The 16,351-nt window shown below is 31.9% G+C and overlaps 1 protein-coding gene and 1 long non-coding RNA gene across 2 annotated transcripts; both read right to left on the bottom strand.

The window, feature by feature from the left end:
- Positions 1–10,739: 10,739 nt before the first annotated feature.
- LOC120185328 lies at positions 10,740–12,648 on the bottom strand. Its single transcript, XR_005522109.1, has 5 exons — positions 12,339–12,648; positions 12,090–12,223; positions 11,804–11,846; positions 11,105–11,294; positions 10,740–10,912 (listed from the first exon to the last, which is right to left on the bottom strand). It is a non-coding gene; the product is annotated as an uncharacterized LOC120185328 (long non-coding RNA).
- Positions 12,649–13,428: 780 nt separating this feature from the next.
- Positions 13,429–14,981, bottom strand: LOC120185273 (thioredoxin-like 1-1, chloroplastic). Its single transcript, XM_039189543.1, has 4 exons — positions 14,705–14,981; positions 14,429–14,608; positions 14,143–14,307; positions 13,429–13,933 (listed from the first exon to the last, which is right to left on the bottom strand). Exons 2-4 carry the CDS (start codon positions 14,606–14,608, stop codon positions 13,694–13,696), a joined length of 585 nt encoding a protein of 194 aa, XP_039045474.1. The 5' UTR covers positions 14,705–14,981; the 3' UTR covers positions 13,429–13,693.
- Between the last annotated feature and the right edge of the window lie 1,370 nt (positions 14,982–16,351).

The following is a 16,351-nucleotide window of genomic DNA, read 5'->3' as shown; positions in this document are numbered from 1 at the left end:
TGTGATTGTTAGATCTCTAGATCTCCATTTTCGTGGGATTCTCCGCAAGGGAAGAGACCTTGATATCTCATGAAGGATCTTCTCATTCTTGACTCAAATAGAATCGGCCTATTTGGTACCATCTCGATCTTCGTTCATTTAATAAGAGTCGTCGATCGACTTAGAGCTCTTATTTCATCAATCAACTTTGTTTGTAAGTCGCCGCCCTTATAAATTTGACTATCTAGTTATGGAACTCTTATGTCGCTATGAAAACCTTCTAATTTGGTCAATCACTTATGAATTAACATATTGTTGTGTTATGATGTGAAAATGCAAATGCAAACAAAAGGCAGAGAAAAATAAGATAAAACAAAATAAATTATTAGTGTCATTCAACCAAAAAAGCAAAAAAAAAATTTACGAAAAGAAAAGTTCCTACCAAACATGGTATCTACCCTGAAATGCTTTTATAACAGTTATACCCAAACATGTTTTCTACCCCCATGCTTTGTTCAACGTATAAATCCTAACCTCGTTTTTCTAATTCACATACTTCATACGGAAATATAAAACCTAATTGTATACTCTTCTAGTTCTCATGCTTTTTCCAAAATAAATAAATAAGTCTGAGGAAAGGTTAAATTGAGTTCCCTTTGTGAATTTTGAAGAACTACAGACATAATTTTGGTGCAAAACAGACAGAGTTTCTGTACTACTAAAAGGGTCCTCGAATTATCCTTTACTAGTGCCCCTTGGGCCTGCCAGACCCTTGATCCTCACCCATTATAGGCTTAAACAGATCAAGTTCAATTCGAGAGGATGCATTTCCTTATGTCCATGTGAGGAAACACAATGTTTCACTCGTAAACACAAGGCATATGTACCCCCAGAGGTTACTTGTTAAAGCCCATGCAGAGAAAAATAAGTTTTCTCACGTAAGTGTAGCATTCACCCTTACCAACTAAATAGAGCACAGTTATAAGGATCCAAATAATCAAGTGGTTATAATGCGAGTGAGGGGAAACTCACAATCCTTTACCTCGATTCAAAAACAAACAAACTTAAAAATATGTCAGAAATTTGAAACACGTAAATCACACATGCAATGCCAACAAAACATAAGGATCAAAATTTAAATATCATTCATATTTATCATTTTCAACTAAAAATATGACGTATAATTGATTATGGTCTGACTCTCTAATGCCCCCAACGGAGTCGCCAAAGTTGTCGAAATGATCCTTAAGCTTTTTTTTTTGGTCGCTAAGTGGGGAAACAATCCAACTGAATTTTAGGAAGTACTGGGTTTTAAAATAAAGAACAAATAAATAGATTCGGAGTCGACATCGACCTTTGGGTTAGGTAGGTCGAATACCTAAAAAATATATTTTAAAATGATTTTAAGAAGTCGCTAAGTGGGAAACAATCCACTGAATTTTAGAAGTACTGGGTTTTAAAATAAGAACAAATAAATTCGGAGTCGACATCGACCTTTGGGTTAGGTAGGTCGAATACCTAAAAAATATATTTTAAAATGATTTTAAGAAAATTAATTTTAAAAGATAAAAACCGATATGTGTTTAACTAGAAACTCGTTTTGAAAAGGGTTCGGGAGTCAATTACGCATTGGGAGGGATTAGCACCCCCACAATGGCCGAAATCGGTACCTAAACGGTTATATGTCATCTGAATATTAAACTTGGTGAATTTGAATATACATTTAAATTAAGATCCTAAAAAAGGAAATTCAAAAAGGGTATTACTTTGTACGGACAATCCTCGAGAACACACTCCTAGTCAGTTAAAGGGTGTTTCCGTAAATTCCATTTACAAAATAATGTCGTCTTATTTTACGAAATGGAGCAAAACAACAATCTAAGTACAAAACTAATTATACGTACATGAGCATTTAATATGAAGAACAAACATATATTATGACGTATAAACACAAAATGTAAAAGAAAACAAAAATATATTTATCCTACGGGTAAATTCTAAAGTCTAATAACCCTAAAGACATATCAAAGCATACATATATACGATCGTTTTTATTAAAACAATCTAAAAACTAATCTAATTACTTACCATGCAACATAAGCCATATTAATTCAAACTAGTATTTAAAAAAACATTGAACAACTAAGGTATTAGATTGAATATTTAATAAAACAATTAGGGATTAAAATTAAATTAAAGCAAAGCAAAATTAAACACACAATCAAGAATTAAAACATGGATTAAAATAAAAACACACGTATATATGAAGGGCGCGAATGGAATTAGTCCAAAAATTAAAGTTGGGACACAAATCTGGAAAATAATGAAATCGAGACAAACTAAAGAGCCAAATTTGAAAACGGTCCCTACAGGTGACTGCTTTATAAAAATGCGCTAAATATTGAAGGACTAAGTAATAGTTACCCTAAAGTTTCGATGACTAAAATACAAATACACGACAAAAGTATAAGGGCTTAAGGGTAATTAACCCACAAATTAGTGGCCATAGTGGAAAGGTGTGACTAATGTTGGATGCCTAAATTGTGATTTTCCCTAAATTTTGGCTATAAATATTGTGTTTACCATTTCAGGTAATAATCTAAACCCTATCCCCTTCTCATCTCATTTTGTTTCTCTAAACACTCTCAACTCTTCTCTTTTCTCGCGGTCGAGAAACCCAAAAGCCCCTAATGGCTACAGTCGCTCGCTCACCGGTGGCTTTCCCTTCACGACCACTACCTACGGTGGCCAAGAATAACCAAACTAACCTAAAAGAGAAACCCAAACAACCCTCTTTCTCAAAGAAAGTTAATCAAAACCCAAAAGAAACCCATGGCTCACCTTGACTCCGGCCTCCACTCATGACGGTTCGGTGTCCTAAATCGAGTCGGAAATGATCCTAAACCTTTGGTCAACCTTTCCAAACCCAAATCCGAGACTAAAACCCCTAAATAGACCCACTAAAGACCCAAAACGACCTCGACCCTCCCGCATCCCGACTTCCAGTGACTGAAGACGACGAGGAATCTCGAGTACTCTCTAAGATAAGCATTAACCCTTTTTTCTCTTTTGGCTTTGATTTGATTCCAACCCACACACACATGCAAAAAATCTTAAAATTAAACACACACAAAAGGGAAAGATACCTCACAATTTTCTATTTTGCTTTCAGTTTGGTTGCTAAAAAAACTTTATCTTTCTATTTCTTTTCGAATGTGAGAGGTTACAAAAAATGGGATCCTCTTTTTTTTTTGTTCCTCCTCCCCCTCATTACAAATCATCCCTCTTTTTTTAAAACCCTCGAGCCCCCTTCAGATCATTTTTCGAGTTTCTTTATTTTACTCTATTTTATAGCAGAGGATCCAAAAAGCAAAACCCTAATTTTTTTCCTTTTGTGTTATTTTGCCTTTGTTGTTGGGAAACGAATTTGGTGCTGCTCTGAGGCAGATTTGGTGCTGCTGGTGGTACGACGTCAGATTGACATGGAGAAGTGGCTTGGCAGCTGAGGGAAAGGGACATAACCCTAGTTGTTCATTCTCTACTCATGGGCCATTATTGGGCTTCATGTTTTGTGCCTGTTGGGTATCATTGGTAGTGGGTTTTGTTTTATAAATTGGTTCTGCAAAACTAATAAAAAAGTAGTCTAATAATAATAATAATAAATAATAATGATAATGATAATAACCCGAATAAAATGAGTATCTACATATACAATTAAGCTCAAACACAAATATTTACAAGAGAAAGAAAAAATAAAGATTGAAAAACTTTTCTCTTGTGTATGAATGCTTGGATAGGTGTTGATAACCGTTTTCAAGTGTCTTCAACTTTTATTTATAAGTTGGAATGAGTTTGTGGTCGTTTCTAGCCGTTGGGGATAATTTTTCTGAAAAATAAAATTGCCTAGGACAGAGAGTATCGGTATTCCTTTAGTGAGTATCGATACTTCCTTTATACTTTTTAAATAAACTGGTCGTCACTAGACGTTGGGCTTGACTAGTATCGATTCTATGCTCTTAGTATCGATACTACTTTGTAAAGTAGTATCGATACCCCTTTGAGTATCGGTACCTATTTTGCATTCTGGAATATGAGCAAGTTGAAAAACAACATGTAGTACTGATACTACCTTGAGAGTATCAATATTTCTCTTACCTTTGGTATCAGTACCACGTGAACAATATCGATATTGTTCTTGCAGTATCGATACTGTAAGAACAATATCAGTACTATGTACCTAGAAATATTGTTTTGTGCTCAAATTCTATTTTAATGGACTCTGAATTATTTTTTGAAAACTTTTAAAAACTTTGAACAAATTCAATCAAGTCCAAAAACATTTTGCCTTAATTTGTTATATCAAAATATTATAAAACATAGTTCAACAATCTCTCCTTTTTCATATAACAAAAAATTTGTTTTGGCAAAACTCCTCCTTAATAAAACATTTAATGGAAAAGAGAGATATTTTTGGAAAATATTAAAGTTCCTTTTTCATTGAGAAATTGAATTTTTCAAACTTATACTTTAACCACTGACTTTGTTTAAATAATCTAGTATCTCATCCCACTAAATCAACTGGTTATTGGTAATATTATAATATTTACATATATGATATTGACTTATATAATCCTTTCTCGTCTCATCCATATAAGAATTCACCTTCTTTTTGAAGATTTATAAACTTTTAACCGTTGGATTGTCCATGTGATATACAATTCGCACCAACTTTAATTAAACTAATTTCATTAGAAGATTTTAAGCATTTAAAAACCCATAACTTTTTAATCTATCGAGTGAGTTTGGTGAGTAAAAGAAATATTATTCTCTTTTGAGGTTCCGGACTTAAACAACTTCGTCTGTAGGAAATGTGTCTACTTTCAATAGTTAAAAAATATTATAAACAAATATTGTCTTATAATCACCACATACTATTAAAAACTCATAATTTTGATTTATTTAATTTTATAAAATAACCTCCAAGTTACTACAATAATAATAATATAAATAGTATACGGTGAAGGCAATTTAATTAGGGAAAACATTAATATATGAATAGTATTGAAAGCAGTTTCATTGTACGTAGACTACATCAAGTGGGGCATATTTGGGTATGGAGAATGCGAGTTCCAAGATATCCCTAATCAAACCCACATATGAAGAAACCTATCCCTTTCACCTTATTATTATTTTTTTACATAATGCAGTGATTGTATAATAATATTTGTTAAAAAAATATTTAATTATTAATAATATACACATATCTTATAGACATAATTGTTTAAAGATAAAATTTATAGAGAGAACAATGTTCTCTTTTACTACTGGTGTCATTTGATGGGTTATTTTACCTTTGTTTTTGAACATATCTTCTTCATTTATGATTTGTCACACAACTCAAGAAATTTTTTCATTAATCTGGGATAATTAAATTAATACATGTTCAAAATCTTTTTAACAATTGATAATGTACACATATTTTATAAAAATAAATGTTTGATTCAGACTTAAAAAAAATAAAACTTTCTTTAATCTTTAATCACCAAAATCACTCGATTCTAAAAGTCTTTTAGGAAATAAACTTGGGAGTTAAAAATATTTAATTAATATCTCATGAGACTAATCTTGAATAATTTGGTGGCTAATAATAGTTTGGCAAGTTGGGGTTTGGGCATAAAGTTGAAGAAAGTGTAAACATGACATGAAACAACCGAAAAGGTGAGGCAAAGGCAATCAATCCGGTTGTAAAGTGTGATCTGGTTCCTGCCACGTCGTCGATGCTATTGGTGGGTCCCTGTTGGCACATCATTTGTCGGATTAAGTAACATGCTAATTCTCACTAGTGTTTTATTTCCCACGACAAAGCCCCACAATTACTGTATGATTCTGCTCCCATTTTCCACGATAACATGGATGACAGTATATCAACAATGGATGGTCTATAAGATAATAAGGTTAGAGGTTTGTACTTTAGTATTTATAAATGAAATAAACTTAGTTAGGAAGATCATCCTCAACTTTACAATATTAAATCGAATAGTAGTAATTATATAAAGAAAACATGGATGATCTTATATCTTCTTGTAAAAGATGCAGCCAGGAAAGTGTTTCCCATGTAACTTAAGCATAAATTGTCAAGGATTAAACTGGATTTGTTTTTAAAAGATGGATAAATTAAATAAATTTTATCTTCAAAGAAGGAAAACACAATATGTATTTAAAACATGTGTTAAATTAAATCTAATATGATGTGTCCTCACCTATTAAACCTGAAAAGGAAATACAAATTTGATAAATATTTTTTAGAATGTTATACATAATTAATATATAGGTGGGAGTTGATTCAAGTGATTTGTAGTATGATACGTTTAAGTCTTTGTATATGTAGAAATCTTCGACTTTCTATTATATTCAAACGTATGATGTCGGTCAGTCTTAAAAATAGAGAGGAAATTTGAAAATAAAAAAAGTCTGTGGATGCCAAAACTAAGGTCGGTGGACGAGTTTCCTATACGTTCATCGTCTCTTTTTCCTTTCCAAAGAGTGGAGACAGGCAGTTCGGTGAAATTTTTTTCACTGTTCCCCTAATTCATTTCTTTTTCCTTCTGATAATAATATTTATTTCTAATTTTATTTTCTATAAATGATGTAACATAATTATAATTTATATTAATACAATAATAAATATAATATTAATAATTAATAATTAATTTTATTATAATTTAAACATGATTATTTCAAATAATTATAATGAATTAATGATTGAGTGAGGCAGTTGAAACAATCCCCTCTAAAAGTTTAAATTATCATATTTTCTATATTTATTTATAATTTGTTTTCACTCTTAAAATTTTAAAAGTTTGTCTTTTAATATAAAATCAAGTGTGTATCTCTAAATGTAATTATTTATTAAAACAAAAGAAATTAATCAAAAATAAGTCATTAATAAAATAATCACCAAACGAAGAGATGACACAAATTCAAACTAGAAAAAAATTATGTCTTATAGAAACAAAACAAATGACGCCCTACCTTTTAAGTGGTTATTTTTTTCTTTCATATTATATATATATATATATATATATATATATATATATATTATATATATATATATATATATATATATATATATATATATATATATATATATATATATATATATATATATATATAAGTTGTAAGCTATGAGCATAGTTTAAATCAAAATATTTTAAATCATATACTTATCCATATGTGAATAAAAGGAGGACATTTCATTTTAAAAGAGGATATATATATATATATATATATATATATATATATATATATATTTATCTTCTCGATTCCAATGTTTTACCTTGACTAATTCGGACAAACCCGCATCGCACACCTTACTTTGGTGAATAAGTCTCAGTACTTTAATTTAATCCTTACTTTATGTTCAATATATTCTTCAATTGTTTTCTTATTATCATTCTATTCTTAATTATTTATATCTATTATTTCAGTGTTATTTTTTATTAGAAAAAGGTATTTAACACATTATTTATTAGTTAATTTAGTAGCGTGAAACATTCTGTGAATAAAGAAAATTAGATTAAGATAATTATCTCATAATAGATCTATATAATACCTAATCTAGATTATTTGAATAATATATTCAAATAGGATGATGCTACTACGCTTGACGAGTACGGATGAATATCGTTAATGATTAGCACCGTTAATGATGAGCACCATTAATTTAATTTATAAAACGTTAAATTATAAAGTACTAAACTTATAATTATAACTTAATTAAAACTTTAAATGTAATTTAATTAAAATATAATATTTATAAAACATTAATTTTTATAATCTTATTATAATTAGATCAAATATTAATTTGAGAAATTTATAAACCCTAATTTATTTTCATAGCTTTAAAACTCCCACTGTCCCACGATCGTCACTGCCCCTGTCAACGTCGTCTTGTCACTGTCGTCGCCACTGTCACCCCGCCACCACTATCGCCCCACCGCCGGTATCATCTTTCACCACCGACGAACAACAAAGACTAAATCGATTATGAAAGATGATACCAGTGGCGGCGGCAACTATGGTGGAGGTGACGGTGATGGCGACAACGGTGGCAACAACGACAGTGACAACGACGGTGACTTCAAAGCTATGAAAATAAACTAGGGTTTATAATTTTTTCAAATTAATATTTGATCTAATTATAATTAAAATAAAATTATAAAAACTAATTTTTTATAAATATTGTATTTTAATTAAATTACATTTTAATTAAATTACATTTTAATTTTTAACTAATTTATAATTATACATTTAGTACTTTATAATTTAACATTTTATAAATTAATTTAATAGTATTTATCATTAATTGTATTCATCTATGCTCGACGAAGTTGTAGAATTTTTCATTTAAATATTAACTATTATAAAAAAAATAATTATCCGACAACAGAACATGTGTAATAAAAATTTGAGAAAACTTATATATATATATATATATATATATATAATAATGAACAAAAAATCCTGAAAATATAAAAGTTGTTTTAACTTTATGTTTTTTTTTTCAAAATCATAATTATGATTAATATATTTTTAAAAAAATTGGAAAATTCTTAAAAACTAATTTTTTTATATAAAAAAATTGTGTTGTTTCAAGATTTTTAACTAAAACCTTGAAATGATTGATGATAGCATGAAATAGTGGGCAACCAATGATAATATGCATGGCCGTTTTGTTGTTTGTCTTGTATAAAAATGGAGGTGCCTCACATTATCAAAGTAGCCCACTTTTTTCCAAGTAAAAAGTACTACTTAATTATTACACAAGTAAAAACTTAATTTGAATTTTAAGGTGTATTTTCATCCAGCTGAATCGAGGAGTGGCCCAAGACAATCGTTCTCCTTAAATTTTGTAATTTCTTTTATATTTTTCTATTGATAACCTATTATTCTCTTTCTTAAAATTTTACAAATTTAATTTTTCTCTTAAATTTTGTAATTTCTTTTATATTTTTCTATTGATAACCTATTATTCTCTTTCTTAAAATTTTACAAATTTAATTTTTCTCTAAAATTTGATAAGTTTATTGTTTAATATAATATTCTCCATTCGTCTATATTTTCACTTGATATATAGAAATGTTATATTTTGAGATAAAATATTTTTGTAGTATGATGAATATACATTAGTTTAACGGTGTAATTTTTTTTGTTATCCTTTCGATTCTTAATGCTTTGTTTTGATTAATTTGAATCGATTTAGATCGTACATTTAATTGTGATAAATGAGTCTCCCAACAAGAATTTTCTACTTATAAAGACTCAAACTCAAGACATACTTAAGTGATATTAAATTGTTTATCACTTGAATCAATCTATTGATATTTTGACGGTGCAACTTTATGTAAAAAGTTAAGAACTCAGGCCAAGTGTCCAAATGAAACGGATCTGCTTACCAACAGACAATTGAATCACTCTTTTGTGCAAACCAAGATAAAAGTGGGCGCTCTACACTCAAGGGTGTCAAAACTGCGGCTTAATTTACCATCATTCATAAAATCAAATTTAGGTTAAAAAGAAACTGAAAGGCATATAAAAATCTTTAATTTAAAAATTAAAAATATTTTTAATCTTCAAATTTTAGTTTATTTTAATTTTATTCTCTATTTCTGACTATATTGTTGATTATTGGTGGCGTTCAAACCTATGTCCCAAGGCATATAAGACAGTTATAGGTAAGTGTGATACTAGATTGTCCAATCAATATCTTATATGTCTTGCCTCTACACAAGTCTAAATTTATCAACAAATAAGATATAATTTTAAGATTAAAACTAAAAATATATATATATATATATATATATATATATATTGAAACTATAACACTAATTATTATAGGTTGTTGTCCTGAAATTCCATAAACAGATTAATGATATGTGAAGTATAGAAAACGATGTTGCTTGTGAATTCATTAGCTGATTTACTATCAGTATGTGTCCTAGTGGGAAGTGGGACAGGACAGAAATGAAGAAATCTTATCACATAATTCTACGTACGACTACTGGGACCAATTAACCAAATACATGGTTTGGATTTCAGCTAGCTGTCCTCATCACCTCGATTCTAGATCATTATTGTTGCAAATTTTATCCAACCCAAAAATATCACCCTTTCTGCCTTTCGTTTTCTATATAACCCTCATCCCATCACCATATCAACTCTCTCATCTTCCTGTTTCATCATCTTACTTATTCTCCTTTTCCATTTCCTTGTTTCGGGTTTCCGATATGTAGCTGTGCCACCCGAAATTCACCGCCAGCCTAGCATTCGAGCTTAGAAAGAATGGTGTAGCCAAGGATGACTTGCCGACTCTTTCTCTGATCGATCCGTCCGCGAGTTGTCCTTGGCTACATTTTTCTTTCTGCTTCTCATGCTAGGAGTGTTGGTGATTCTATCTTTCTATCTCCATCTCCATATATTATTAGTTGCCAAAAAGGTATCTAACAAATCTCTGTCTATTCATTTAAGATTTATATACTTTACATATTGTTCAATTTATCTATTCATGTTATTTACTTAGAATTCTTTTAGTTCATGCAAACTGATCAGTTATAGGCATATGTTATCAGCCAACTTAAGAAACTCTTGCTAACTACATGAATGTACCCCATGTGGTTTATTTCATCAAAGCTCAACTAACATGTACAAGGCAATAACTGAATTTGGCATATTACCTTTTTGAGTTTGCCATGGATCGAAACATGATGGTTTTTCACATCTATGAACAAATAAGTTCATCTTAGAAGTCCATAAATGTAAAACACATTGGTTGGGGGAAAATATGAAACTAAAAGAAACAAATCCAGAATTTGTGAAGTTCATACCAATCGAGAGCTCTCCCGATGGCATTGTTGAGAGTAGCAATAGAATGCTCCTGCAAATAGGAAGGTAAGCCAAGAAGAAAAGAACCCAAATGAGCTATTGGGAAGCAAAACAACAGTCACAACGCTTTAAGATTAAGAAGAAAAGAACTCATATGAACAATATCTGAAAATTGTTCTGTTAAAAGAAAGAAGGGCATGTTCAAGCTTTAAGATTAAGAGTTTCCAAAATATACTTGTTGTACCTTCTCCGGATTCCTCCGCAAGCCGCACTTCCGTTGTTTTTCTTCTGGCTGTTGAAATCTTCGGATGAACTAATCTGCGGTTCAAAATCTCCAGAGTTCTATATCCTTCGGTCAATCAGTCTCTTGACATGAACGGATCTTCCAGAGCCATATCTATTATCCGACAGCCATATCTATGTGCCCGAACGACCTACAGATAACCATCATTACGACACTAGCGGCTCAATATAAAAGTCATGATTGGGAAAAAGAATTCGAACTCTATCTTTAGATCTCTCTCTCCACATCGTGCATCATCTCCTTCTCTAATTCCTCATAATCACTGATTGCGTCTCTCCGCTCATATCAAAAGTAATGAACCGACATAACTACAATTTTCCCATCAACAATACTCAATTCAAAATAATCTAATGATCTATAAAAATGCCAAACATAAATGAATGAATACTTTCATGTAAAGCCACAATGAATAACAGGAGAGAAAGGACCCCTATATGAGCGGATTAACTTTAACTTGGTGAACAGAACACGAGCTAAATGCTATTCTAAATATATACCCTACACTGCAGTCTGGCAATGGATTCAGCTTCATATATTAAAAACTGAAAACAATTCAAGTTCAGTAAGTATATACTCGCAACGATCAACATAATCATCAAAAACTGTAGAAATTTGTCATAAAAGTAAAGGGGAAAATACCATTTTCCTTTCAGTCCCAACTCCATCGCCTTCACATCACTCGCTGAAAACACAAACGTTCAATAATTAAATTTTAAAATATAAACTTCCTTCTAATCAGTCTCTTGGAAAAGTAATTAATTCAAAAGAGAAATCTAATCTCTTTCTAAATTAGGGAAAAATAACAAAAAGAAAAGTTAAAAACGAGAAGAATTGATGAATCACAGAGGCAGAAGCTTCAAAATAGAGCATTGAATGAGAAATAATAGTAGTATTATTGAGAAAGAGAGTGATTGTGTCATTTTACCTCCGACATAACAAAGTGACTAGTAGCATATTCAAGTGCACGTCGCCGAATGAGGTGGAGATTGAAAGAACCCACTCCGATCACTCCGACGATGAAGGCAATAGTTTACCACTAATCACTGCCATCGGAATCACCTAAAACCAAAGATAACGATTAAAAGCATTTTTCAGAAAAGTGATCTATCAAATATCTGGGTGTGTGTGTGTGTGTGTTTTTTTTAGCTTGAACGAGAGCCAAATGTAGCAACACCTAAACTTGCAGTATCATTCGAAAACACTCTTATCAACCTCTCTCCTATGTCCTTAGATGAAATCGATTGTGATTCTTCTTATCTTTAACCTTCACCGTTTAGATCTTAAAATACCATTCTGAGCATCGATGATCGCCAAGTAAATCTCTTTGTTCTCTGCTTTTTTGTCTCACTATTTTTATCTGTCCATATTCTCTTCTTCATAAATTCTCATCGTCCTCTCTCTGTCACTAGTCGACAGTATAAATAGAGGAAGTTCGCCGAATTAGATGAGTTTTAAGTGATAAGTAGTGACGATATAGAAATATTTTTTAGGATTTTCATATATATTTTAATAATAGAAATTTTATATAAATAAAATTTTATATGAACACCACTAATAAAATAATAATTAATATAAAGAAATTCGAGATAAACACTAGATCCTATGTACATCCGCCGCTGGTGAGAAGGATAATAATGATCTGATAAGAGAGATTGGGATAAAGGTTAGTTTGAACGGAAGAAGGGATAAGGGTGGACGATAACTGGTTGTCGGAGATAAAGGTCATTAAACTAAGGAAAACACAGATTTCAAGCATATAGCACCACCAGACAAGATTTCAGTGGATAGTTCCTGGACACATGTAAACATAACAGAAGCGAAAGAGTTTGCAGAATCAGAAACTTTGAAATTTGCGTTACTTTCAGATTTTGGATACTTTGGATGTGATCAAGGAGGAAGCTTAAGGTTAATCAAAGAAACTTGTTCAAAACCAAATCTCTCTACGTTTCATTAATTTTGAGGACATGTTTCTATCCTTCAATAAATTAGATCAAAAAAAGTGCTGCAAATTTTAACCAGTGGTTGAAGATAATTGCCAACTGTACTAGCAGAAGACAATTCTTGAAGCTTCCATGAGTTCTAGACCATCCAAAACCAGTAGATATTTTTTTCAGCTTTTAGTAGGGAGTTGAGAGTAAATGCATGCCACTTTTTTTTTATTTTGACATGTCATTTTCAGGGATGCCCATTTCAACTGAAGAAAAAGTAGGGAGGACTACATACATAAATGCATTACTACTATATAGAACTGCCTGAAATATCAACCATACAATAGAGCATGATTCTTATAAGTAACACTCTTTTTTTCTCCTTAATGACAACCAACCTAAAATATACATACTTAGTTGCTCCTCTAGCAGACTGGGATCCCAAAAAAATCTAAATCCAAAAGCCTGCACAACTTTACTATGTTTCTCATTTGAAACATCAACACTCAACACTAGTACATGAACAGGAAGATGGTACTATTGTAATTGAACAGTGACGATAGGGAGTGGAATGGGGTTGGCAAAAAAATCAAACCACATTTCATCTCCCAGCACCAACCAAGGTCTTTTCCTCGCTTTCTTTCAGCTCGAAAGATACCATGGGTACTGGTTTCGATACCGTGACCTCTTCTGCTGGTTGAACTGGATTCGGTGAGTAGTTGAAGGAAAGGTCTTTGTTGGCAGCTAATGCCAGAAGTTCCTTCTCATCAAGACCTTTTGTCTGCGATAGGCTGCATCGGTCCGGTATGTGCTTGGCCAATGCATCTTCGAATTTCTTGATCTGTGGAATTATCATTGTGATCACAACACATATCAGGGCAAAACTCGACAAACAGCATGCTTAACCGGTTGCATTCAAGAAGCAGAGCAATCGATCTCTCGACAATCTCACAAATTAAGCAAACGGAACAAAAAATTGTAGAGCCCTGGACAATAACACAGCCAACTGATAACTAACATGCATAAAAGAAGGATACAAACAGGACTAACCGTAGCATTGGTGCAGCTAAAGCTACATAAACGCCCCTGAGCTCCTCTATAGAACCTAAAGAAAGGCAACACATGTACATTAAGGCTATAACACATGGATTTATGCTCCTCATACTTCACGTGAAGGAACTGCACATCTGGGTTCATCTCAGCCAATTGGCAAATCTGCCAAATCCAAGCACCCAAATTCACTAGTATTAATACAAATACATGGACATACACACGCAACTACGAAAAACAATATATATGCACACATATATAACCTTTCAAATGCATATTCTTATACCTTGGGATGAAGAGCCTTGCAGCCACGACAACCAGGTGAGAAGAAATCTACTATAACAAGTTTATCCACAGCATTCAAAAGAGAGTCCACCAAATCTTGTGCAGATGTCACTTCTTTCATATTTGGTAGCACTCTCTTCTCCCACCACTTCTGGGTTTTACCAATAAGGCCAGTTTGCATCTGAAACATATAAAATATACTAAGAAGATTCCCACAGCTTTGTCTCCAAAAAGGATATCTAAAAATTGAACAAAAAATAAAGATAATTAAACCAACCTGTGCTTTAATGGGGACTTGACGAAACCTTGTATCAATCGCACTTTTCTTCTCTAAAAAAACCACTCCTTGTCCATTAAAACCACTCCTCAAAGCCTGGGATTTCACCTTCAAGGAAGGAAAACTATTCTTTTTTAAACAAAATCCAGAAATTACCTAGAAAATTCTTGATTCTTCTTCTGGCTATGGTTACAAGCTGTAAACAGATTCGCCTTCCCCAAAACTTCAGCCACACCTAATTTTCCCACAACAGAAGCCTTCGTTTAATTCCAGAACAATAGCTTTGTCTCTTGAAGTTGAAAGCAAAAAGCTGCTTCCTTCAACTGATTTCTGTTGATTATTTCAAGGTCTAAGGTTGGATTTGGACCGTTGATCTAACTTATCTTGGTGTGAATCGAACGGTTGATGATGTCTTGTGATTGGAAAGTGCAAAAAGAATTGGATAAGGTGAGTTTTTTACTTGTAAACTTTGGTGGTTTTATGGTGGGGTGGAGGTACACTGATGATGAATTTGTGGGGTTTTCACACGTGGCTTCCGAACTTAGATTTTGCAGAAGTGAAGTGCGGTTTCGGAGTTGCATTGGATAAAAGGTAGGTGGTTTCACACCTCACCTATTACTTATGTGGGCCGCATTGCAAATTATAAACTATGCGAAAGTCATGTTCTATGAACTTTAAATTAAAAGAAGATGATCCTTATATAATGGTTTCTAATATTATTGATTTATTATTAAAAAAATAATATTATTGATTTAATATAAAATGATCCCTCATACGTTATCGATTCGTTAACCTATTAACAGATGTGTAACATGGTAATTAAATTTTTTTTAAAAATTACTTCACTCAGCCAATTGTACCCTACATGATATATCCGAAATTTGAACGTCATTAACTTTTCTAATCGTCACTTAATTTACTAGATTAAGTGAATTAAAATAATTTTAAATTAAATGAATTTAATTAATAGAAATAAAAAAAATGATGGGTTTTCTTCCTTCGATACATTTAATCAAACCCAAAAGAAATTAAAAAGTTCATTTTCTCTCTGAAAAAATGAAAGGTTTTTCTTCCTTTAATTTCTTTCTGAGTTTTTCTGGGGTTGAATCTGGGTTTCGAAGTAAAAATCTCTTCTCTGTGTGGGTTCTTGGGTGAAAATCAAATGGAATAAAAAGGATTAAGGTTTATCTCATTCTGCCAAAATAATTTAGGATTTTTTTAGTTCTCTGGAAGAAAAAAGAAGGACTTGTTCATTTTCTTCTAGTTTATAAACGAATGTGATACCAGAATGCCTAAACGGTAGTTTGTCATGACCCATAAAGAGAAATTGGAAGTTAATGAGGGAGAAAAGGGAAATATGGTGAGTCTAGGGATTTCATTGGAAGTTAATGAGGGAGAAAAGGGAAATATGGTGAGTCTAGGGATTTCAATGGAAGCTAATGTGGAAGAAAGGGGAAATACGGGGAATCTAGGGATTTCAAATGAAAAGGGAATTATAATTGATGAAGTGAATAGACCGAAGAATTGGGTGAAGAATATACCTAATGGGCAGATGGACCAGGCGTGGGAAATGGGTAATGAAGCAAAGGATCAGATGGATGATGGGCCAGAGAACGAGACAAGCCCAACAACCTGAAATCACCAAAA

The sequence above is a fragment of the Hibiscus syriacus genome, unplaced genomic scaffold (genome assembly GCF_006381635.1).
Source record: "Hibiscus syriacus cultivar Baekdansim isolate YM2019G1 unplaced genomic scaffold, ASM638163v2 tig00113096_pilon, whole genome shotgun sequence".
NCBI lineage: Eukaryota > Viridiplantae > Streptophyta > Magnoliopsida > Malvales > Malvaceae > Hibiscus > Hibiscus syriacus.
The sequence above is the reverse complement of the archived record's forward strand: the minus strand, read 5'-3'. Positions and strand labels throughout refer to the sequence as shown.